Source organism: Notothenia coriiceps, unplaced genomic scaffold (genome assembly GCF_000735185.1).
Source record: "Notothenia coriiceps isolate Sejong01 unplaced genomic scaffold, NC01 NC01_scaffold00037244, whole genome shotgun sequence".
Classification (NCBI taxonomy): domain Eukaryota; kingdom Metazoa; phylum Chordata; class Actinopteri; order Perciformes; family Nototheniidae; genus Notothenia; species Notothenia coriiceps.
The window spans coordinates 6,991,790-7,016,585 of NW_011369945.1; the positions used below are offsets into that span (position 1 = coordinate 6,991,790).

The 24,796-nt window shown below is 41.1% G+C and overlaps 3 protein-coding genes across 5 annotated transcripts; 1 reads left to right on the top strand and 2 right to left on the bottom strand.

Annotated features, from left to right (window-relative positions):
- Positions 1-2,245: 2,245 nt before the first annotated feature.
- LOC104964564 (glucosaminyl (N-acetyl) transferase 4) lies at positions 2,246-4,495 on the bottom strand. The gene is made up of 3 exons (XM_010793388.1): positions 4,405-4,495; positions 4,239-4,286; positions 2,246-4,116 (listed from the first exon to the last, which is right to left on the bottom strand). Exon 3 carries the CDS (start codon positions 4,113-4,115, stop codon positions 2,799-2,801), a length of 1,317 nt encoding a protein of 438 aa, XP_010791690.1. The 5' UTR covers position 4,116; positions 4,239-4,286; positions 4,405-4,495; the 3' UTR covers positions 2,246-2,798.
- A 2,995-nt stretch (positions 4,496-7,490) lies between these two features.
- On the top strand, positions 7,491-14,990 carry LOC104964565 (3-hydroxy-3-methylglutaryl-coenzyme A reductase). 3 transcript variants are annotated; one of them, XM_010793390.1, is made up of 20 exons: positions 7,491-7,583; positions 8,175-8,360; positions 8,470-8,581; positions 8,706-8,793; positions 8,966-9,050; positions 9,169-9,274; positions 9,375-9,481; positions 9,589-9,708; positions 9,800-9,933; positions 10,044-10,312; positions 10,441-10,595; positions 10,679-10,873; positions 11,321-11,479; positions 11,576-11,733; positions 11,843-11,948; positions 12,060-12,230; positions 12,415-12,555; positions 12,941-13,099; positions 13,614-13,768; positions 13,858-14,990. In XM_010793390.1, exons 2-20 carry the CDS (start codon positions 8,199-8,201, stop codon positions 13,940-13,942), a joined length of 2,667 nt encoding a protein of 888 aa, XP_010791692.1. In that variant the 5' UTR covers positions 7,491-7,583; positions 8,175-8,198; the 3' UTR covers positions 13,943-14,990. The 3 variants fall into 3 exon arrangements, with proteins under 3 accessions (XP_010791692.1, XP_010791691.1, XP_010791693.1); XM_010793389.1 differs by having other exon boundaries at positions 7,494-7,602; XM_010793391.1 differs by having other exon boundaries at positions 7,494-7,602; positions 10,682-10,873.
- A 52-nt stretch (positions 14,991-15,042) lies between these two features.
- Positions 15,043-18,470, bottom strand: LOC104964566 (collagen type IV alpha-3-binding protein-like). Its single transcript, XM_010793392.1, has 7 exons — positions 18,339-18,470; positions 17,951-18,083; positions 17,787-17,857; positions 17,561-17,689; positions 17,317-17,446; positions 16,849-16,985; positions 15,043-16,740 (listed from the first exon to the last, which is right to left on the bottom strand). Exons 1-6 carry the CDS (start codon positions 18,423-18,425, stop codon positions 16,858-16,860), a joined length of 678 nt encoding a protein of 225 aa, XP_010791694.1. The 5' UTR covers positions 18,426-18,470; the 3' UTR covers positions 15,043-16,740; positions 16,849-16,857.
- Between the last annotated feature and the right edge of the window lie 6,326 nt (positions 18,471-24,796).

Sequence of the window (24,796 nt, forward strand, 5' to 3'; positions counted from 1 at the left end):
TATTTTGGCATCACGAGAGCGCTCACGTGTAGGCCCCACGTTGCTTACGTGCGTGACCGTGACGTTGTTTTTTAGACTCGTGAGGAACTTGGGGTAGTATCATTAGTAACGCAGTGTAAAGCGCGGAGCCCGTGACGTCAGTCTTCATGAGCTCCCCAGAAAAACAACACAGCCGTTAGCTCTTACACCCAGAGTTCATCACTGTTCAGAAACTAGACCACACAAGCTTAAACAAGTACATACCCACATACTGTCTGTGTCCATGGGCGAATACGGCTCGCTGGTTTAATCTTATGTCTGTTAGCCGGCCGTTGTTTGTGAGTGTGGACGGTCGGAGCATTTTACAGTTTAGCTATAGCCAAATCTCCATTAGAAAACACGCATTTTAAAAGCTTTCTTTCGCCCTGCCCGTCTGTCTGCAGACTTGTAAAAGCCTTAATTCACTGGTTTTTACTATCGCCGCTATCAGTATGATTGTTTACTTCCGGCATCATTTTGAACGTGTATTACAATTAAATCACGTCAAATATCGTTCATCTTGGTTGTAGTTGTAGCCCCCTTGACAGCGATTCTCTCTCTAGTTTTAGACTGCGTCAAAGCCAGCCCTCACACTCGAAAACTAGTAAGCCAGGCCTCACGTGATATTGCGGTGCGCGAATATCCTAATGCATTACGGTAGAGTAAACAAAAATCCTTTCCCTCTGTGGTTTAGATGAGAATAAAATAAAAACTGTCTAGTATCAAAGACTCATTCCACTTCAGGGTGATAGCAAGGACATCCATCAGTCACTCAGTAAAAAATCAGGACATTCTGATGTAGAGTTTCAAATAAAAGACCTTTGAAGTCTCATATATGAGCTATCATCTCCTGTTTTTAGATGAGAATAACACAAAAACTGTCCAGTATCATAGATCCATCTCACTCAGAGTGATAAGCAGGACCAACCCATGTAGTCACTCCAGAAAAAAATCAGGGATATTCTGATGTATCAGTTTCAAAATATATAAATATTTTAGGGACAAGGATGATAGCTCTATATGAGACTTTCAAAGGTCTTTTATTTGGAACTGTACATCAGGAATGTCCTGTATTTTCTGAGTGAGACATGGGGGTGTCCTGCTATCACGCTGGAAGCTGAGATGGATCTAATGATACTCGACATATTTTGGTTTATTCTCATCTAAAAACAGGGATGAAGCTCATACAATAGAGATTTCAAAGGTCCATTTATATTTGAAACTCTAACATCAGAATGTCCTGATTTTTTCTGAGTGATAAGATGGGTATGTCCTGCTATCCACCACTGGAAAGTGAAATAAGTCTTTGATACTGGACACATTTTTGGTTTTATTCTCATCTAAACACAGAGGGATGATTTTTTTTACTCTACCGTAATGCATAGGATATTCGCGCACCGCAATATCACGTGAGGGCTGGCTTGACTAGGTTTTCCCGAGTGGAGGCTGGCTTGACCGCAGTTAATTTAGCATACTCAGCCCGACTCAGCCTGGTTGTTCCTGGCCCGAGAACCACGATTTTATGGGGCCATTACATCACCAGAAGTCCCAATTTAAGGGGTCATTTCTCCCCAAAAATTTGTTTTTACTCACTATATCAACAGCCCCACCAAAAATATTTTCCACCAGCCGCCACTGGGCGTATAGTAATCATAGATAACACGGCAGGGTCCGTTACAGTCTGTTTTCATCTGGCTTCAAACAAACAAAGTCTTGGCTTTCAGAATATTAAACTTGTTTCGGCAAATTCAGATGATAAATACAACTTTGAAGCTTGTAACGGCATAATGACAAGCGGAGAACGGAGTAACTTAACGTCACAGCAGGCATAACAACAGCCGGTGTTTCTCGTGAGGGTTTTCCCCGGTAAACAAACACAATACACACAAACGCAAAAATACTCAAACACACACACGTATACACACACACACACACTTGTGAGCTTTCCCCAGACCAGTAATCCAAACAAAAATATCTTCCCTCTGTAGTATTTTGATCATTTGCTCCGCTAATAATCAGATCGATGGATTCCAGAGATTTTCCTCAAAAATGATGACTCCGAAACAGTCAGTGGGCACCACTTAACAGCCAATCAGAATGAGAATATGTTTCACATGTGACTTATTCAAATTGAGGGTTAGGGGGAGTGATTGAGTGACAGATGAAGGTTGTTTAGGAGAAAATGTCGAAGAAGAAAAAGTTCGGGAGTGGCGCTCGGAAAAAGGAAATTGTTGAGGGAAAAGGAGTTTCGAGACAAGCAGCTATTACAAAAAATTCCGAAGCTTACAGGTTATTTTAAATTCCTGTAGGCCAGAATGAGGGGGAATGACAGATGAATTATGTACCGAGCGGCAGCGTTGCCGGCCGCGGGTTCTCGGAGCCAAGTAAGCCGTCTGGTTCTGATAGCGATGAAGTAGCGGGAGAGGAAAAACAGACAGGAGGGACATTATCTGTTGGAGGAGATGGAGATGACGACGAGGACTTGCTACGTGAAGGGGAACCAACGTCAACCGGACAAATACATGCGGGAGGCCCGATACGTCACTCATCTGGAGGAGAGGACCAGGCGCGCGTAGAGCAGAGTGGAGAAGTGCGATCACAGAGCCTGCTGAGGCTATAAATGACTTTGATTTGTTGTTTAAATAGGGGGCCTACAAAACCAGCCATCAGCCCCAGGCCTGGCAGGTTAAGGCGGGCTTGACCGGGGACACATATTCATGTATAAAAGACGTACAAAAGTGCATTTTGCATGATAGGTCCCCTTTAAAGCATCTTTTTTTTCATATACTGTAGCTTTGGTTAACCCTTATGTTGGGAAGGAGATGTTGCTGATTTAAATAACTGTTTTCCTCCAGCATCTCCTCAAGGCACTGAATAAGAATTGGGTCCACCTTTGGGTCAAACTTATTGGCGAACCAGTGACCATAGTTGAGTAACCAACGCAACTCGCCTGCACCAAAAATGCAAACGCTGCGGACGTGTTTCCCCGAGCATTGTGGGTACAGTTCTTCCTCCAGGTACTGCCACTTCACCAGCCTGGCCTTACTCTTGAGGTCAGTGATGTCGGGCTGGGATCTGGGCACCTCTCCAGGAACACCTGGCAGGCGCACAAGGGTTGCCCAGAAGTGTTCGTCTGGAGAGTAGGTGTCCTCTGACCAGGCCAGGAAATCCTTCACCACATCTGAGGAGTCTATGTGCACAATAAACTCCCGTGAGAAGACAAAGTAAGCACTGCCGATGAACATCTCGATGCCGTGTGGAGGTGGCGTCTTCTTCTGCTCTGTTTTCATTGGAAGTTTTTTTGACTCAATTTTGAAATCCATCAGTTTGTAGCTAAAGGTGAACCTTTGCTTCTTGCTCTCACTGGGACGGCTTGTCTCTAGCATATTGGCCCCATTTAACTTCTTCAGCTCTGACACTATCTCAAAGTTGGACCTGAGGGGGAAATCTTGGCCACAGAGGTTGATGACATACTTCCACTGGACTTCCGACTTCAAAAGGTCAGAGAGACAGTTGAGATCCGCTTTCAATCGACTGATGCCGGCGTAAAAGACGGATTCTCGCTTAGAGGCTATAAAGACATTAGGCAGACAGCGGTCTAAACCCTCCACAGCTGAGATGAACTGTTCTGAGGACTTCTGATCATAGTGGATACAGTAGATGTTATTGGGCGAGTACACCACTTTGATTAGTCTCTCTATCATTAATGCAGATTTATGCACAACAATTGAGTAAGCAAGAGGAAAGTCTCTCTCCTGCTGCGAGACTCGAACAACATCATAACCTCTGGCTTTGATGAATGATGGGCAGTTTGAGGTGAGATTAATCAGGCTTTCATCGTTGTCCTCCACAACTTGCCGTCTGATGACAAGTGATTTACCCACCTCCACTGGGTCCATGTCATAAATGAGCGGACAGCTAATATTGTACTTGTGATATGCCTGGATGCCATCTAAAGCTGCTTGGGGGGGTAGAGGCTCAGTGATGTTGCTGTACTCCACACTGACCAGCAGCAGTAGACATAGTGCCAGCAGTGACAGGAGTGAACAACAGAAGGACTTTCTTCTGAGTCTCGGTAGTGAACATCTTCCATTCATTCTGGAAACAGAAACCAAAACCAAATGTTTTAAAATAGCCCTTCCGCTCGAATAGAAACCGAAAAGTTATACATTTAGTTTCGACAAAAGAACATACATTTTAATGATTGGATACTCACTCACCTTGCTTCAAACGCATGTGCCGATTTGCAAACTGTCTGAAATCACTTCCTATAAGTTTTTAAAACAAGGATAAATCGAGATGTATGGGTTGTGTGTATTGAATGCAGAAAATAGGTATTTATAATTAATAGTTACAAATAAATCATAAAGTTCAGGAGCAACTTACCGATGTCAGGAGGAAGAATTTAAATCCCGTGCCATTTCCGCTTTTTACGCACGACTGGTTCAACATCTATTGAAGACTTCCACTTGAATCCTCTCGTCATTCATCGCATTCCGAGATTTATTTTGTAACATGATCTATATAAAGCATAAAGAGCCTCAACACGCTGTCTGTCTGCCTTTAGTCATTGTGTCGGTGCGCTCTCACAAATAAGCCGAAAAGAAAGAGGGAGGGGTTCAAAGAAGCGGATAACTGCACTAATTGCATATTATAAAAGATGCACAAATGTTATCTGGCGTTTCATATGTCACCACAGATGTAAGGCAAACACTATTGTTATGTGCATAATATTGTAAAAGTTAATGGAGCTGTGCTTACATTACAAGCTATTCCTAAACGGACATCCATGCAGCTGATTAGAGAGGGTGAATGAAAACCCCGTGGTTTCTGTCATCTGAAATCACTTAGAAATCAATCAGAAAGAATCCAAAGAATCAGTTTATTTGTATTCTTCCAGGATTGACAACCTGTCATTACATTGTCAACCAGATCGTGCTATATAATTAGAAAGACGTATAACAAGTTAACCGTTCAACGGTTAGTGCTTAAAACCAAGCACGTCTCTAATGTGTCAAATTAGCAGTTATTTGTGAGAAGGGATAGAAAATGCATTATCTAACTTTATTTACATCATGTTATTGGCAGCAGATTAAAAAAAAACATGGATCAGATTTTTCCTCAGGTTGTTACAGAAACATAGATTTAAGTGTGAAAGCATTTTTATTGTCATCTTTTCAGTCATTTCCAAATATTTCACACTTTATTAGGCCTACATGTCATGTGGCAATATTTTTTTGGGACCAACTTTTTTCAGTTTTATATAACGGAAATAACAGTTCAAACACCCGTATAACAAGAGTTCACACATTTTTTTGTAGACATGTGATGTGTTTGATGAAGTAAAACCTGTTACTCAGAAACTGACTGAACTGTCAAACGTATAGGGTAGACAAGAAAATAAGCGGCTGTGGTTTGCATACAGGATATGAAATATGATTCAATAAGATGGATAGATAAACTTTTGAAAAGTGCTGAAATGATCCTCCAGTAAAGAGAAACTGATGTGATGCACTTCATGTAATTGCACATTGACAGATTCAATATAAATGTTCAGTAATAAACTTCTTGCTCTTTTATTTTGATTAGATCTCTGGATAGTAAATCTACTACTGACATACCGCAGGTTCTTCCTTCCTGCAGCAGTCAGATAAAACCAGCACAGCCATTAGTAGAACCCCCTAACCCTAACTGCCCCACACACACCACAACACAGACTATAACACCCCTTGCTGTTAAATACCAACCAACTATATGTGCAATATATATATATATATATGCCGTTAAAACTGTTACAGGATATGTATTGTATGTATGTACAATACATACAGGCCGGATGTATATTTTTTATTATATTTATTATATTTTTTATTATATCATAACTTAGTACTTTTTAATTCATTTAACATATAACATATGTAACGTTATGCTGTCTGTGGCTCTTTTTTCTGCTGTAACTACGTACATTTCCCCTCTGTGGGACTAATAAAGGTATTTTGATTCTGATTGGTGGAAAGTAAGTACATTTACTCAAGTATTGTATCTAAGTACTTTTTTGATATATTTGTACTTACATTGAGTATTTACATTTATTGCTACTATACTTCTACTCCATTACATTTCAGAGGCAGATTTTCAATTTTTTTATTTTGTCTTTTTATTTTAACACTCACAGTTACTAATTTCCTACATATAAAAATAAGCTGACATTAATATTGAAGTGCTGTACATCACAGTACTTCACATATCTACATTTGGTCCACATTGACAAACTTAAATACTCTTACATGGGTAAAAACCGGATCAAATAATAATAATAATGATATAATTCTGTGAAAAGATCCATTCTGCATAATGCATTAACTTTTGATACTTGGAGCATTTAGCTATAATTCTGATGTAGGCTACTTTATATAGTTCTGAAATGGGCCATTGCCAACTGCAACACCCTACCAATGTGGGCCTTACTGATAGAACGTGTAATAGTCAGCCTATAATCATCAAAGGTATTTCTCTTCAAACTGCCATCTCAAACATGCACCAAAGTCCAACTATGTGATCCACACAAAACAAGGCAGAGTTTTACAGCAGCTCCTTTTGTTCTTTGTTGTAGGCACATTTGCATGATAAGCATAAAGATGGGAGCTTTAAAATTACATGTTTCAGTCCAAACAAGTGTAAGATTGATAATTGATCCTCCAGACAGACAGACTCTAGGCCTAACCACTGGGTGCTTCACTTGCCTTCTTGAAGCTCTGCAATCTTCAAAAATACCGCTCATGCTGACCATTTTAGTTTTCATTCATATTTTACACATCTAACAACCTGTAGTGCTAACTACAGTCTGCAGTGGTGTAAAGTAACTAAGTACATTTACTCAAGTACTGTATTTAAGTACAATTTATAGAGAATTGTACTTCACTTGAGTATTTCAAATGTTTGCTACTTTGTACTTCTACCCCACTCAAATAAATTCAGAGGTAAATAATATACTTTTAATCCACTACATTTATTTAATATCTTTAGTTACTGTGGATTAATGATGTGAAATAGCCTATTATCAACTCTTAAATAAGACTTTAGTTACGCCTGGAGTAAATTCACAAGCTACCCTGCAGTATAGTCATTAAAACTAGCTGCACCTTTACCAGCTTTGATAACACTTAATGCATCAATAATTATAATCAAAACATATACAGTAAAGCCTATATTATTCTGAAACGGGCATCATGAGTATTTTTGCTTTTGGTACTTTAAGTATATTTGATGCTAATACTTTCGCAATTTACTTGACTAATATTTTGATTTCACTTTTACTTGTAACAGAGTATTCCTACACTCTGGTGGTTCTACTTTTAATACAACATCGGAGAAGGCTACTTTTCCCACCTCTGACAGTGTTACACGCCGTGTGACGTAGGTGACGTAGGTGACTTTCCGCATCGCCATGTTGACGTCGTTGTTACGTTGATACAGTCTATGGTTGTTGTATAATAAGAACGTTGTTACCCCGAAGAGATTTGTGGAGGGGGCATTATCATCATGGAAAGGACTCGCTGACTTGGGTGAAGATTACATTTTAAAGTACGATAATTCAACATGTTTTATAGGGCTCCAACTTTAAAGAGTCAATAACGTACAGAGTGACAATGTCACCTTGGTGGTAGATATGTATGTTGTTAGACCGGGTGTGACAGCTAATGCAGCTAATGCTAACGCTACTGTCTGAGAGCTAACTGCTAAAGCTAATGCTAACCATGAAAAACCTTAAACTGACACCTTAAACACAGATATGTTTACTAGTTTGACCTCTCGATCATTTCTGTCTTTATAAACTGTAAAACAGTACGCTTAAGTTAGTCTGCATAGCTTGAACTAAACGCTCTTTCACTTGAGATAGCTAGCCAAGGGGAAGCTACATTTTGGTCTCACAGCTGTTACATTTTGGTCTCACAGCTGTTAGCTAAACAAATGTAGCTACAATTACATTACTTCCCTTTTTAAAGTTAGTGGAATAGAAGTATAAAGCAGCATAACATGGAAATACTCAATTAAAGTACAAGTACCTAACAGAAATTCTACTTGAGTACAGTACTTGAGTAATTGTACTTCCCACCTCTATATGCTTTTTAATACATGTGACTCTGTGATCTTAGGCAGCAGAAAGGCATCCTGAGACCATGTTGGCCCGGCTGTTCAGGCTCCACGGCCTACTGGTGGCCTCCCATCCATGGGAGGTTATAGTGGGCACCATCGCTCTAACCGTGTGCCTCGTGTCTATGAACAACTTGTCATCCAGCAGCCAGATATGCAGATGGAATGACTGTCCGAAAGTGGAAGAGGTGAGTCTGCTTGACAGGAGGCTGGAGTGGGTTTGGCAGCTTATTTTAAATTAAAACAGGTAGAAGGATATGCTAGCAAGAAGTTACGTATGTGCTTGTTTTCTTACAGGAAATCCACAGCAGTGACATAATCATCCTAACTATCACACGCTGCATGGCCATCGTTTATATCTATTTCCAGTTGAAGAATCTGCGACAACTAGGCTCCAAATATATACTGGGTCAGTATGATAGGATGCTGTAGCTTGTTCAGCATTACACTTTATGCTTCATATCATTTCCATATTTACAATGACAATGCCATACAGTATATATTTTTGACTGTTATCATATTTCTTCCTACAGGCATTGCAGGGTTGTTCACAGTGTTCTCCAGCTTTATTTTCAGTACGGTGGTCATCCACTTCTTTGGGAAAGAGCTGACAGGTCTTAAGTAAGTTTGAAATGGGCCAACATACTTATTGCACAGCACACAGAATTAACTTAAGTTTGCTAGTCATTTCAATTTACGGCAGTGTCCAACAGAACTCGGTTTTTAACAATGAAGACGTGCTGCAGTGAAACAATGTAATTCCCTGATTGACATTTATCCCTTTCCCCTGCAGTGAAGCCTTGCCGTTCTTTCTGCTGCTCATTGACCTGTCCAAAGCCTGCACATTGGCCAAATTTGCCCTCAGCTCAAACTCTCAGGTATTGTCACGCACCTTGTTTCTGTGAATGTGTGAACTGTAACTGAAATCTGTTGATTCATAGCCAGAATATAGATGAGGTATCTGACAGTTGCTATGGCTCTGTGTCTTGTGTATAGGAGGAGGTTAGGGAGAACATCTCTCAGGGCATGGCCATCCTGGGCCCCACCTTCACCCTGGACGCTCTGGTAGAGTGTCTGGTCATTGGGATTGGCACCATGTCAGGTAAGGACAAATATTAGTGTTCCTCCAAAACAGCACCAGCTATGTTTCATTTTGATACTCTGTGATGATGGTGTATTAACTATTTTCTATTGTTTTCCAGGTGTGCCTCAATTAGAGATCATGTGTTGTTTTGGCTGTATGTCTGTCCTGGCCAATTACTTTGTCTTCATGACCTTCTTCCCTGCGTGTGTCTCCCTGGTCTTGGAGGTAAGGATTATTTGTAAAATGTGGGCGAAATCTTTGTCTGAAATCAGTTGCAAATGAATGTCACAGTAGATTTCGATCGAGCTCATGCTGCATGTTTGTCTGTGTAGCTGTCCAGGGAAAGTCGTGAGGGACGTCCGATCTGGCAACTGAGCCACTTTGCTTCTGTGCTGGCTGAAGAAGAGGACAACAAGCCCAATCCTGTGACACAAAGGGTCAAAATCATCATGGTGAGACTCGGTAGTTTAAAAGTAAACTCTGTACAGTTGTTTAAAAATCAGTTTCAATTATGTGAAACGTTTTTTACAATATCCTTCCCAGTCTCTGAGCCTGGCTTTGGTTCATGCTCATACTCGGCTAGCAGCTGAGCATCCAGGTCAGAACAGCTCTCTGGAGGGACCCATAGCAACCAGACTGAATTCTGGTGACACATTATGGCCTCCTAAGCTCAACGGGTAAGAGCACTCAAAACAAAGGAACCTTACCATGAACACATTTGTCTGGTATTTACTGCCGTCCTCTGACCTACTGATGCATGATCTTGTCTCTTTTCCCCTCCGACCAGTATGGACCTGGAGCAGGTGATAACTCTCGGCCTCGCCCTGCTCCTGGCTGTGAAGTACGTTTTCTTTGAGCAAGCAGAGACAGAGTCTTCCCTGTCCCTCATGAGTCCAAGTATCAGCTGTCCTCCGACCCAGAAACCCAGGGTGGCAGAGGACTGCTGCAGGAGGAACTACCCAAGCACAAAACCTCAGACGACCATGAACGGTACCTTAGCAACCAACCCTGCCTTGCCAGCTGTGTCAGACGCTGACACAGCGTTCAGGGAGAAAGGTGAGACTTATAATGAGCCCTCATAGCGCTATCCTGTCTTAACCTGCAGATGAAAAAACAACATCTCTGATGTAACTGTATTGTTGCTTAGCATTCATTTTCTCTCTCTCGTGTTTCCTCTACATCAGAGGCTACTCAGCCGGCTGTGGTCCCAGTGGAGAACGGCCCCTGGGTTTCATGCTTTGGGGAGTCTCCTGCTCCGACACCTTGTGTTCCTCAAAGCAGCTGTAATTCAGAGGCCCGGACGCTGGAGGAATGTATGAGTATCCTCTCAGATCCACAGGTAAGCTGATGGAAATCCTATCTTCAGTTCTGTGTTTGTCTGAAGGTATAACAAGTCACGACATTGCCCATGTTGCTTTCCAGAAGGGTGCCCGTTTTCTGAGCGATGAAGAGGTGATGAACCTGGTGACCTCTCGAAACATCCTGAACTATAAACTGGAATCTGTCCTGGAGACTCCAGAGAGGGGCGTGGCCATCAGGAGGGAAATGCTTTCATCCAAACTGCCTGTTCTCTCTGCTTTGACTTCTCTGCCTTATAAGGACTACGACTATTCTAAGGTATTGGCCACATGCAAATCTTTCACTTTTTATTGGACCTATTTGGTATTAACTACAAGCACATTCATTTTGATCCATTTTAAATTATGATATATATACATATGGTAATGAAACATTAAAACACCTGCGGCTTATAGTCCAGTGCGGTTTATATACTGTATGTACACATCATTCAATTTAGCTGCTGCGGCTTATATTCAGGTGCGCCTTATAGTCCGAAAATTACGGTACATCTTTTTCATTGTTTAATGAAAAAGATGTTTCAATTGTAAATTCTTTAAAATTGAATACCTCCTACGGTGTTTATGTATGCTCCATTATACACCAGAGCAATGTATTTATAAACCTACTTGGCAATAAACCTAATTCTTTTTCTGATGGTTTTCATTAACGATATGTTTCTGTACATATTGCAGCTTCTGTAAAGTCCTTGTTGTTGCCCTGCAGGTGATGGGCACCTGCTGTGAGAACGTCATTGGCTACATGCCGGTGCCAGTGGGAGTGGCTGGTCCTCTTCTTTTGGACGAGAAGAAGTTTTACATTCCCATGGCGACCACAGAGGGCTGTCTGGTGGCCAGCACTAACAGAGGATGCAGGGCGCTTTCTGTAAGTTAGGAACATCGAGCTCTATCTGTTGTTGACTGTGTGTATATACAGTATGTGTGTGTGTGTGTGCTGACTCTATGGTATGTTCCTGTCCAGCTGAGCGGGGGTTGCCGCAGCAGCATCCTGGCTGACAGTATGACCCGGGCTCCTGTGGTGAGGCTGCCCTCAGCATGCCGCGCCGCAGAGGTCAAAGTGTGGCTGGAGACCCCGGATGGGTTCGCCCTGATCAAAGAGGCGTTCGACCAGACCAGCAGGTCAGTGCAAACACAGAGAGAAAAGTTTTCCAATTCATTAAGTCACACCCATGAAATGTTGTTGTATTTGAGGACATACAGAACATGTGTTAACATTTGCTCTTGATAGGTTTGCTCGTCTGGAGAAGCTTCAGGTGAGCTTAGCAGGGAGAAACTTATACATTCGCTTCCAGTCTCAGACCGGAGACGCCATGGGCATGAACATGCTCTCAAAGGTACCATCCACAGCAGTCAATGCAAATGAGAAGCAGCACTACAGAGCACTGTTTGTTTTGTATCTCCAGGGATGTAAATACAAATAAAAGTGTGTGTGTGTATTTTCCCAGGGGACGGAGCAGGCTCTGCAAATACTCCAGCAGCAGTATCCAGATGTGGATGTGCTGTCGATCAGTGGCAACTATTGCACTGACAAGAAGTCTGCTGCCATTAACTGGATCCTGGGTCGGGGAAAGTCTGCTGTGTGTGACGCCACCATACCAGCCAAGGTGGTCAGGGAGGTAAAGAACACTAAAACCAAACTCTTCTGTTTGTTTTTTGATGTGTAACAGTGGGATTTCCACTATAAACTCAAATCACAGTTTATTTATTCATTCATTATTAACATGTTCTTATTGGTGCTGCTTTTTTCTGTTGGAAAAATCATACAGTTGGCACTAAAACAGCTCATTCATGTGTCTGCAGGTGTTGAAAACCAGCACAGCCTCTCTGGTGGAGCTGAACATCAACAAGAACTTGGTGGGCTCGGCCATGGCGGGCAGCATCGGGGGCTTCAATGCTCATGCTGCCAACATCGTAGCTGCCATCTACATCGCCTGTGGACAGGTAATGGACCCCCCAACATGTTTTAATTACTTAGATTCATCTCACACAAAATGTGGTAAAACAGTATTGATGGTTCAGAATAAAGATTACATTTTTTTTAGCATATTAGAATGGTTAAATTACGCATATAACATTATAATTGGACACTAGTCATCTGATCTGCTTATGAAATCAAGTATGAAAAACATCCCTATTAAGAGATACTTATATAAATAAATACATTATATGAGGAATTAGGAGTGCTGATCATTCAAATGAACCCAAAGTTATTACATTGCAATATATTTGGCTGCAAAAAAAAGAATAAATAATAAGTGTAGGGCATCAGCGTAGCCCACCGCATGAATCTGTGCGTCGAGTGAAATGTTTGCGTTGCTGGTTCCAGGACCCGGCTCAGACCGTGGGGAGCTCCAACTGCATCACCCAGATGGAGGGGGCCGGCCCGGAGAGGGAGGACCTGTACATCAGCTGCACCATGCCCTCCATAGAGCTGGGCACTGTAGGGGGGGGCACCAACCTGGCCCCCCAGCAGGCCTGCCTCCAGGTAATGTTCCCTTTAACAGGAAATATAAATAAATATACATTTTCTCCAAGAAAAAGTATACTATGTTCAACATTTCTGAATAAAAGACACACTAAAATGTTTTAGTGTTATGTCGGAAAATCGAAATTATAGTGTCGAAAAAAAACGAAATGGCATGACGGAAGATTTGAAAAAAATAACAGCATAGTATGTAAAAAAAAATCTCCAAAAATAACATTTTAACAGGTGTATCGTATAGTATGCTGGAAACTACATTGTATAGTATGTCGTAAAAAGCCGTAGTAAAGTATGTTTAAATTATATGAAAAAAAGCCCTTTTTTTAGTATGATTGTGGATATTAGGGTTGTAATTACAGAGAGAGAGGGTGGTTATACAGTGTAGTAACAGTTGTATTAATCATTAGAGCTTTATTAAATGTGATATAAACCTGCTATACTTGCATAGATTCTAATGACCATGGTAAACAGTTCTCTGATATTTGTCTGATCTGTGACCTTCCCTAAATATCTGTAGATGCTCGGTGTCCAGGGGACCAGCTCCAGCCGGCCCGGGGATAACGCCCGTCAGCTAGCCCGTGTGGTCTGTGCCACGGTCCTGGCCGGGGAGCTGTCTCTGATGGCCGCTCTCGCTGCTGGACACCTCGTCAAGAGCCACATGGCCCACAACAGGTCAGATACTTCATTAGTCTTCTTTAAAGTTTGTAACCATCTTCATTTTTTTCATGATTTCTGAAGCCCTCCTATTTCTCTGCTCCCAGATCTAAAACAAACCTGTCAGAAACGCCTTCATCAGAAAGCTGCATGACAAAGAATTCAGAGGGTCCCTCTTCAGAGTCATATTGAAGGAGCGCTCCAGCCAACAGAGGGAAGCTTCACGGTGAAAACGGAGAGAATTGTCTCCTAATGACGTGACTCTGAAAGGAGTGGACCTAAAGACTGAACCTGATACAGGAAACATGCTAACCCCACAGCCAACGCGTGCTTGCTTTGCGTGTCGCACCACTGTGTGCATAAAAACTTTTCCAGGTCAGGTATTATGTTGAGGTTATTTATTTGTGCCATGTGTCTGCAACTGAGCATTGCAGAAGTGTGTGTGTTGTTGTCACTGATCTTTAAGACAATTGTGAATTATTGAATGGCTTTGAACGCTTTCTGTGCCTCTTTAGAGTCTTAAGGCCAAATTCATTCATACAATGACGGAACTTGCACCTCGATTCTTTTATTTTTCATTTGAAATGCAGAATGTGAGATCTTCAAACTGCTATACCATGTTTTGGTCTTTGCACTAGTCAAAAGGTTTGCGTGAGATGATGCCATCTTTTCCCCTCAATGTATGTGTTACTAAAGCAGTGTTCTTTTGCACAACCCTTACGGACTCAGGGTGCTGCTGTGTATTCTGTGGAATGAAAATGGCTGCTAGTTCCAGAGGAAAAAGCCAACATGGTTTTTCGTCAAAGTGGAAAAATGTTACAGGCATTGTTTCTTTGTGTTAAGGCGAAAAGGATGACTGCAAAGATTAAAGCCATATTAACTCATTTAATGGCACACTATTACGTACAGAAGGTTATACTGAGTGTGGAAGCTAAAGGTATCACTGACTGCAGCTCCTGGTTTTGTCCTCTTTGGAAAGCAAGTGCAAACGTGGCCTTACAGTTTGTCTCGGAGAAGCCGTAGCATGTTCTAGATAGAATATTCAATTCTAAGCTATTCATTTTTTTTATTTAATAAATGATTTACATCAAGTTTCCTCTTAATGTCTCTGCTAAAACTAAAATGGTATAGGTACTTATACCACTAACAAAAAAAGACCACACACGTATGTTGAAAAAAAGTTGTAGTGAGTCAATCATAAAAAAACAATATATTCATACATTAAATTCTACTTAAAGTCTCAATGCCTCTGTTTTCTCATTACATGAACAAATGACTCCAAAAATGAGAGATGAAGGATGAACTTATTTATTTCACTTTTTCAACAGGGCAGAAGTGCAACGCTGTCACAGTACATTTGTAAGTTGATCCCACAGCATTAGTATGAACAAATTATTTACAAAAACATATTCCTAATAACATTCATTTTTTATTTAGAAGTGTTAAGGTGAAGTGCTTTAGCCTTCCTTCATTCCACTTGGCCCAAAGGCTGAGTATCATACGGCTCGCTCTCACCCACATCACTGCTAGAAGCTCCAAAATCAAATGCTCAAGAAGAGACGGAAAAAATAGCAACAAATATCATCGAATTAACCCAAAAACAAACATTGTGCTGTCCACTGGTGGAAAATAGTACTAAAATATATTCAGGTAGAGCTACCGATGTTTTACATGGCAAATAACTCAGGAAGCCAAAACCAGCTTCCTCTTAAAAGTGGGATGATATTTCCATCAAGTATATATATTTTTTATTTAACCAGGAAGGTCTCAAGCGTAGATCCTTACTGAACTCTGGACTTTGCACCTCTGTCTACATTTTTACACATTATACAAAAACCTAAGTTGATGTCTTCAGTAGCAAATGTTGTGACACACCCGAAATGTGGAGGAGACGATGCTGATACGGAACTTAATCTGAAATGTATCTAAAGTAATACTACAACTTGTACAAATATCCAGCTAGCCCTCGGTGGGAAACCCAAATTAAGTGTGCTCTGTTTCATTCAGTACATTTAAATGGACTCCTTGAGGAGATGATTATAAGGGGAACTCGGCCACGAGGCACTTCACTACTGATTTTCCTTTGTCCCATCTGAAGCTAGATTCTCCTTTTACACCAAGGCATCTGGGCTCAACAACGATGTGACCTTCAGAGAAATGTTGTGTATTTACAACTTAATAAACATTCAAAATAGGTGCTATATGACACTACATCATTGTACAATAACAAATATAAAGCCGAGCAAACAATGTACATTAAACTTTTTTTACATTAAATAAATGACAAACTCCTGACGCCTCGTCCCTCCGTCAGCACCACCAGGGGGTGTTTTCATGAGAGGGACGGGGTCGAAGAGGTCAAGTCTTATATCATAGGGCTCATGGGAAGATGACAGCCCTCTGGACTTAATCAATCAGTGATGTTTCACTAGCAATAGTTAGCAGCTTCAAAAGAAAGCTGAGGAATGACTTATTATGAAATAAATCAACAAAAAATAGGAGCTATAAATTGCAATAAAATATTTCCTTCTATTAGCAAAGATCTGTCTGTTTCCTCTTTATAAACTTCTTATAGAACATACATACATTTATATATTAATATATCTGTAAGAAACACGACAAATCCTTTTTCTACAGGAGCATGAACGATGGCATCAGCCGCTGCATAAAAAACTTGAATGGGGAGGCGGGGCCCCCTGCTGGGTGCATTCATCACAGGACTACTTAATGAAATGACGAATTATGATATCACAGCGAGGTTTCAGTTGCCTCACGAATATTGTTTTATATGAATGTCTCGCAGACGTTTGAATGCAGCCACCAGAGGGCAGCATTTTGACCCTTCCTCCCCCTATAGGAACTAACTCGTAGCTAAAAACTGAGGGAGAAAACCACTTTACAAAATGTGTTGGGTAGCAGCAGAGCAGCAGTCAGACTGAAGAACCTGGATCCTCAAAGCCTCATACGCGTTTCTGTCCTTCGTCTCAACACTGGAAAGATAAAGAAGTTTCTTAATATCATTTTGCAAGGTAAGCATAAACGGAGATTGAGATATGACAGGTGAGTAAATAAAGTGGATGAGTAAGCTGCTGTATTACCTGTGCGCCTCAGAATAAGATGGGTTTGCCAGCAGTCTTCTCCTGGACGTAGGAGGTGAAGCGCTTGAGGAATTTGGGGTACTCCCTCTTAGCCACGGCCCGGAGCACAGAGGCAGGGGCCCAGCCTCCGGGGTTCACTACACACACACACACACACGAGAGAGGTTTAACAGTGGAGCAAGGTTTATCAGGATAATATCATGATAATAAGTCAAAATGGCTTCTTACAGTTTTCCCTTACAATGTCAACATCGCATATAAAATGTTTTATCAAAATACAGTAACTCGGACACGGCTGGTTGGTTGCAAAATAAAAACAGAACTAGGAGAAGATATTTAAGACTGGTACATTCCAGACTTTAAAATGCCTTTTTGGAAGACACTTTAAAGAAGTTTTCAAGAGTTATAATCAGGTGATCATTAACCTCAACTGAAGCCAAAATACTTGCTCGACAATAGAAAACACACCATTGGCGACGTAAGTGATTTTGCACATGATGTTGTCTCTGCTGATCTCTTTATCTCCCTCTGGTGGGCTGACCAGGGTCTGACAGATCATGCCGATGTTGATCTTTGCACGGACACATTTGTTGGAGGGCTGTGAGACAACAAGGTAGAGAATTAAAACAACATGATTGTCATTTATAATTTCAATAAATATCCTTGCATGGAGTCAGGATCCTAAACTGTATCTGATTGGTTTACGGCTCACCTGAGCATCGTCGTGATCCACAGAGAAGTTGCAGACCAGCCAGGTGTCGGGGTCGTTCTCGTTGTTGGCCATGATCTTCCTCATGGCGGACAGGTACAGCACGTCCCTCTGAGAGGCCGGCCACACACGCTGCAACACACATTTTTATTATTCAGATGCAAGAGATCATATAAAACAATCTTCCTTTCCACTGTTGACATTTGGTTTGAGATATCGTAGCCCTTACCTTGTGCGTTTGATAAACAATTGCTGCGTTTTCTGACAGATTCTCCACAACGTTGAAGTTTTCAATGGTGGCTGCAGAGGGAGAGAAAGTAGGGATGTTTCAGTTTAGTAAAGAACGGTAAGAAACGTTTTAAAGCAGTTCAGATTGTTAGTGAGAGGACTTACTCTCCCAGTCGTTGCGGTAGGCCGTGTCCCAGAAGTAGTGGCAGACCTCGTGTCCAGTCACACCCTTCACTGAGTGTGTGGCCTTCAGCGGGTCCAGAACTATCCCGTTCTCTTCCACCTCTCTCCTGTACACCTGAACACACATGACAACATGTCATTAAACACACATTTCAACATGTTGCGTGCGGCCTAATAGTCATTCAACTTACTTGAAACAATATTGTATTAATTTAGTATACGATTAAGCAAAGTAATGGATTCATATGATCTACTACGGGATCTAAATTACATTTCATTCAACTTTATTGTCATTGCACAGATTACAACTAAATGCAGTCTTCATCCAATGAGTAGGCTAAGTGCATGAGGTTACAGTCATGACTCATACCTTCATTTCTCCCTCTTCTACAACCAGCTGCCAGTTGGCGTCTCCACCAACATCCTGCAGGGAGTAGGTCATGTGATTCTGCACCATCTCCTCCACCTATAACACAGGGACAGGGGCAGAAGGAGGATGTGAGTGAAAACTTGAACCATGGGAATTGGCGTAAACACTGCTAGACAACATAAAGCAGTGATGAAATACGTCCTCGTTTTTGTAGGCGGACCAACATGCCAGAGATAACACTGGGGGACACAAAGCTTCAATGTACCAGGCAGGACTTTATTTCACTTTGCTGTCACACATCAGACCTGGTGGCACATTGTTTTTAACATTCAAAGTTATTATTTAGGACATATATATATGAATAAATAAAAGGGAATTCATATTTCATGCTGCTGTGTTACTGGGGTTTAAGCAGTCATGCAAACATGATGTTTAGTCTAGACAGGAGAAACGGCCTGTACGACGAAGCCGGATTTTCGCTTAGCGAGCTAACTTCAGGGGAAACTTGGGGTTTCCGGTCCTATGACGCTGGTTCTCTTTTTAGCGGGCTAGATCTCCATGGTAACTTATGCTGAGCGGCTAACCTGGTTGCAGGCTAAGAGATCAACTCAGTGAAAGCACCGCCTGCTGACCAATCAGAGCTCAGTGTGCGGAGTTTAAAGCGATCAAGTCATATTACAGGAGAAAGGAAATACAGTTTAAACTGTCGTTGCAGGAAAGACGGCCGGCAAAAATCACCGACTGTGTGAACGTGAACATTTATAGAATATCACCTCCCATCTTCAGAGCAATCTGACTATTATAACATTAGCGTTAAGAAAGCTTACTTAGATATCTGCCACAACATAAGTAACCGGATCAGAGTAACATTACGTACAGTCCGCGGCATATCACATCATCATGTATCATATATCTCCTTATCTGAGTCAGCTGAGCCGTATCTGGCCGTGCAACACTCAGTGTCACATACTGTATGCAGAAGTATTATTTTAAGCAACACATTAAGTTGACGAAGCACTCGAGACAAATGTAATTAAAGTCAGATCCACTCGTGTCTTAGACGGGGCAGTGATATCACAAACCTGTTAATGTACGCATTCAAACACTTTTTCTTTTACCAGCTGTATTCACCTTGCAGGCTTTTATCCTGGATACAGTGTTTAAGTCATGGATGTTTAAAGTTTAACTTCTTCATATTTGTATGAAGCTCAGCGCAAGTTCAGGCAGGAAGACCTATCACTTTGTATTGTGCGTCATGGCAATACTCGCTCCCTTCACTAAAGGATAGGGAGCGCCACTCCTCAGCTAACCTATCACTTCCCTCCATTCACAAGCCTAATCAGCTTGTGAATGGAGGGAAGTGATAGGTTAGCTGAGGAGTGGCGCTCCCTATCCTTTAGTGAAGGGAGCGAGTATTGCCATGACGCACAATACANAATTCAGAGGTGAATCGTGTACTTTTACTTCACTCCATTCAATAATATCTTTAGGTACTTTGCAGATTTTGATTAATAATCTGACGTATAAACTACACATGAATAAGACTTTAGTTACAACTGGAGTAAATTCACAAGCTAGCCTGCAGTATATAAAGTGATTCAAAGCTGCACCTTTACCAGCTTTGATAACACTTTAATGATCAATAATGATAATCAAAATATATACAGTAGTATAGGTATATTATTCTGAAATGGTCCAATTTGCATGATAAGTACTTTTACTTTTGGTACTTTACGTTTATATTGATGCTACTTTCCTACTTTTACTCGAGTAACATTTTGAATGCAGGGCTTTTACTTGTAACAGAGTACTTCTACTCTCTGCTATTTATAAGTTTACTCAAGTACAACATCTGAATACTTCTCCAACCTCTGCATGTTCCGATGTCGATGTGTTGTACTTCATGAGATGGTTATACATTAACATAATTACAAATATTTTTCTGCAGCTGTCATAAAAAAGTAGTGTAGTTACTGTAATGTTACTTAAGTAAGGTATATGAGTAAATGTAGATGCATTGCACCTACACTTAGAAAGGTTACAGTACAATACAGTCACGCAATGCTTTCCCATGAACCAAAAGTATGAACAACTTTCCATAATACATGATTGGATTACCTCATTAAGAACAAGAGGTACAAGCAACAATATCATGGTAAAAATGTATTCCCAAAACCGTTATTACATCTCGTTTAAATATCTTTTTTTATCCCATCCATGCAAAAAGAACTCTCACCTTTACCTAAATGTCTGTTTTTTGCGCTTGAAATGAAATTGCTCTTTAAAGTTGTTGGAAACATGGGGATGAGGCACGGGGAGATATTGCCGCTGACATGACTCTCTGCTGTGAATGTCAGGCATCAGTGTTGACAGGTGATCTTTCAGTGGGTGCAGAGCTGAAGGTATTTCTGGACTTTTAAGGAAGGTTTTGAGGTGGTTTGAAGGTTGGCGGATTAGAGGAGAAGGAAATAGGTTGACGGGGACAGAGGGATGGGTGAATATAAAAAAAGGATGGAGCAAGAAGAGGAAAAGGATTTAGTTTGGGTGAGAGGAGCAGATGGATTTGAGGTGAAACGGGGGGGAAGGAGAATCAGCTCAGCACAGAGCGCAATGAAGGATAGGGCGATGTTTCACTTTTGTCTCCTTATTCATTCCTGTGTGTGTGTGTGTGTGTGTGTGTGTGTGTGTGTGTGTGTGTGTGTGTGTGTGTGTGTGTGTGTGTGTGTGTGTGTGTGTGTGTGTGTGTGTTCTTTTGTAAGTCTGTCATTGTGAGGAGTTTTGTACCTTGACATAAAGGACACTGAAGGAAGTTAGAACACGTTGTCCTCTCCCCTACTGCCGGAGGGTTTAGACTTGGAGTTAGGATTAAGGTTTCACGAATGATCCTCAGAGGAAAAAGACACTACCAGCATGTTACACCTTAACCAGCCAATAAGCAGCATCTGTATCAGGCAGGACTAAAGAGATATCTCTGCTGTCCTCCCATCCACACATCTAATACAATACAATACAAAGGGGCTTTATTGGCATGACCAATAATAATGCTCTCTTCTCAACGATCATTGTCTTGTCTCTTTGTTTCCACTCTCCCTTTCCTTACTCTTTTTCCATCCTTGTTCCTTCTCTTGCTCTCCATTGCGTTCTCCTCTCTTCTCTCCTCATCTTGTTTGTTCTTCGGTCTTCTCCCTAGCCTGGTTTCTCATTTCATCAACCTTTTCTCCTTTCTTCCCTCTATTTACCCCTTTTCTCCCCCTTTCTGCTGGTTCCCCCTCTCCTCCTCTCATAGCTGCAGGATTATTGATGGCCTCCTATTCTCTGTGGCCAGGCAGACAGGCAACAGAGACCCCTGCACAGAGTGAAACAGCATCACAACCCCTCAGGCAGGTGACCAGGTGAGTGACTCCGTCCGTGAAAGTGTGTGTGTGTGTGTGTGTGTGTGTGTGTGTGTGTGTGTGTGTGTGTGTGTGTGTGTGTGTGTGTGTGTGTGTGTGTGTGTGTGTGTGTGTGTGGTGTGTGTGTACATGGGGGGATTTAGACACAGGTTGGAATTATGGTGGCTGCGCTGACTGAGGCAAAAAGGTAAAGGAGGAAAAAAGAGGGAAAGAATTCATTTTATCCAGTGGGATGAGTTTCCTTTGTGTGTGTGTGTGTGTGTGTGTGTGTGTGTGTGTGTGTGTGTGTGTGTGTGTGTGTGTGTGTGTGCGTGTGTGTGTGTGGTGCCAGTGGAGTCCTGCTACCTCCAGCCCCACAGGCCTCTCAGAATAAATGGATTTTCTTTTTCTATTCTAGGACGCACTGGACCTTATTTCCTTCTCATTCTCCTCTCTATTTCAATCTCTGTCTCCATCTCTGTTCTCCCCAAGCTACAGGAACATGCTCACAGATGTTTTAACCCTCTCTCCATTATCAAACAGAGTACCATTAATAGACTTTCATTTAATTTAAAAGTACCTTATTACAGTTCAGACTATAAAAGGGAAGCTAAACTAATCAAGGCATGGCACACATCCCACTCATTCCAAGAAAGGTCAGAGCGCACTGAACGGAAAAGAGAGGTAACCTAAATAATTGTAATCATAATAATCATAATAATCAGTATTGTTGCTGTGGTTACAAACGGATAGTATATATTTCAGGCACTGCTGTGTCGTTCCCTGACCACAAACCTTATGGAGTTGTCACTTTAACCCCAACCACGCTCTTTCGCTGACCCTAACCGAGGCCTGTTTGTCCCAAAAAATATCAAAATGTTCCCGATAGTGTTGTGAGATAACAGAGAAGATTCACCTGGACAGTTTTGTAAGGCTCCTAAAAACGGTCCTGTCTAAGAAAAAAAGAGTTTGTGTTGTTCTGTAGAGCTAACAAAACCAACTCAGTGTGTTTTGTCATTGGTTACATCCAAGATTGCAACCCATTCATTGTAATAAAGGTGGTTCAAGGTGTTCAAGGCCTCTTCATCTTTAGATACACCTGAACAGGCGAATGAGGCAGCTGACTGCAGGTGCACTCTAAAAACGAATTCAGGCGACCTTTCACCTCCACTTAATTAAATGCATGGTTGCAAGATAAAAATGTGAGTTAATATATATATATAATCAGCTGATCACAGGCGTTCTCTTTAACCTATTACATTCACCTCATTCTCCAGCAGCCAATCAACGTGCTGCAGGCAAACTATAAAATGGTTCTCCTCTCTCCTGCAGTCAGCTGTGATTTCAGGTGTTCATGCACCTTGTCATATGGCATGTGTCAATAAATGTTCAAACAAAATGAATTCTCTCCTGATTGAAACATCATGTGTTGAAATAAACAACTGCAGTTCAAATTAAAAAGTGAATTGCCTAATATTTTTGTTGTGGAATCAACTCATTTCTTTCTTTAAAGGCAAAAACATGAAAAAGCTAAGAAACAAAACTATTGAATACAATATATTTGGAGCAACTTAATTTATAAATGGTTGTCAACTTAAAAACGTGTGTTCACAATGATGGTAATTAAGTATATACAACTTAAAATTCCTTTTAAATCATGTGGTAAAACAAGTTGGAATAACTTAATTTTTGGAGTAATCAACTTAAAAACTTGTGTTTATGCTACCAATTATTAAGTAAGTGGTAATTAAAAACACCTCTGATTGTAGAGGAAAAGCCTTCTCCCCTAACTCAAATAACTTTGTTGCTTTAAGACAATTTCATTAGAAGTTGTCTTAACTCAATAAACATCGATGCAAACTGTTGTGTTGATTTTCTTTGTTGAGCCAAGGCATTTGTTTTTAGAGTATAGGACTCTAATGTATTACCCCTTAAAGTTTCGGCATTTGGCCATCTATTTTTGAGTAATGTGTTTGAAAATACAGAGTTAGTAGGTACAAAAGCAGATAACAAGCAATTGTTACAAAAAAAGTATTGCAATACCATAAGCAATGATTATATCAGTTGTAGGGTGAAGTAGCTGTCGGTCAGAAAAGGTCTAGTGGACATGGCAGCTCTGTGACTCAAGGATACAAATTAAATAAACCATGAAAAACACAGAAAAAGCTGGAATATCATATCGGAGGACAGTGCAGCAGTGTAGCCTGCTGGTTGTTTATTCATAGTTCTGTTTAATAGCGTAGGTATTTTAAATAGTGGTTGAAAGTTATTGTTTATTACACAACCATCATTCTGGCTCTCATGCTGCCAGCAAGCATGCCAGTACTATGGGAATGTATAAAACTAAGTACAAATACAATTGCCAGAAGTCACAGTACTTGAAATCAAGTACACTTCTTTATCAAGAAAATCACGAAACATTTTTCTTCATTTTCGTTTCATCATAGTCCATTTCATCATGGTCCATTATTGGTCCATTATTTCAAAACAAGGTGTCCATTCACATTGTCTTAAGGAAAGCTCTTCCTGTATTTGCTCAATAAATATTAATTTAACTTTAACTTAACATTACTCTATTATTTGTGTGTTCTGGAGTCTCTGCAGCAAAAACAGACTATCTTCTCATCTAATCATAACTGAAGCCTTTTCTGATCATAAAGAATATGGTCCAGTGGCTTTACTACTAACCGTTCAGGTTGGTTAACTGTTCTGAAAAAAACTGGGCCCTTCTGTTAAAGCCACCCTGGACACTCTGTGGATGTTATCACTTTCACCTTTGTCCTGTTTTGTGGTTGTTAGTGAACAGTCTGAACCTTTACCTACCACCTATATTTTTAGAAAGTATTATTATCCTCCTACTTTGCCTCAGGTGGTGATTGTAATACAGCTTGTTGTGTATGAGGGGAGCCATTCTCACTCATGCGGATGAGGACTGTAATTCGGCTAGAAAGAGAAACCGCTGAGTCGGCAAAGCCGGCTTGTCTTGGGAAGGTCAAAGCATTCCCGTGTCACTGACAAATGAGCTGTATTTCAGGCTGCTGTTCTGCTCTGTTGTGTTTAAAGCAGGGATGGAGGGAGGAGAGGACA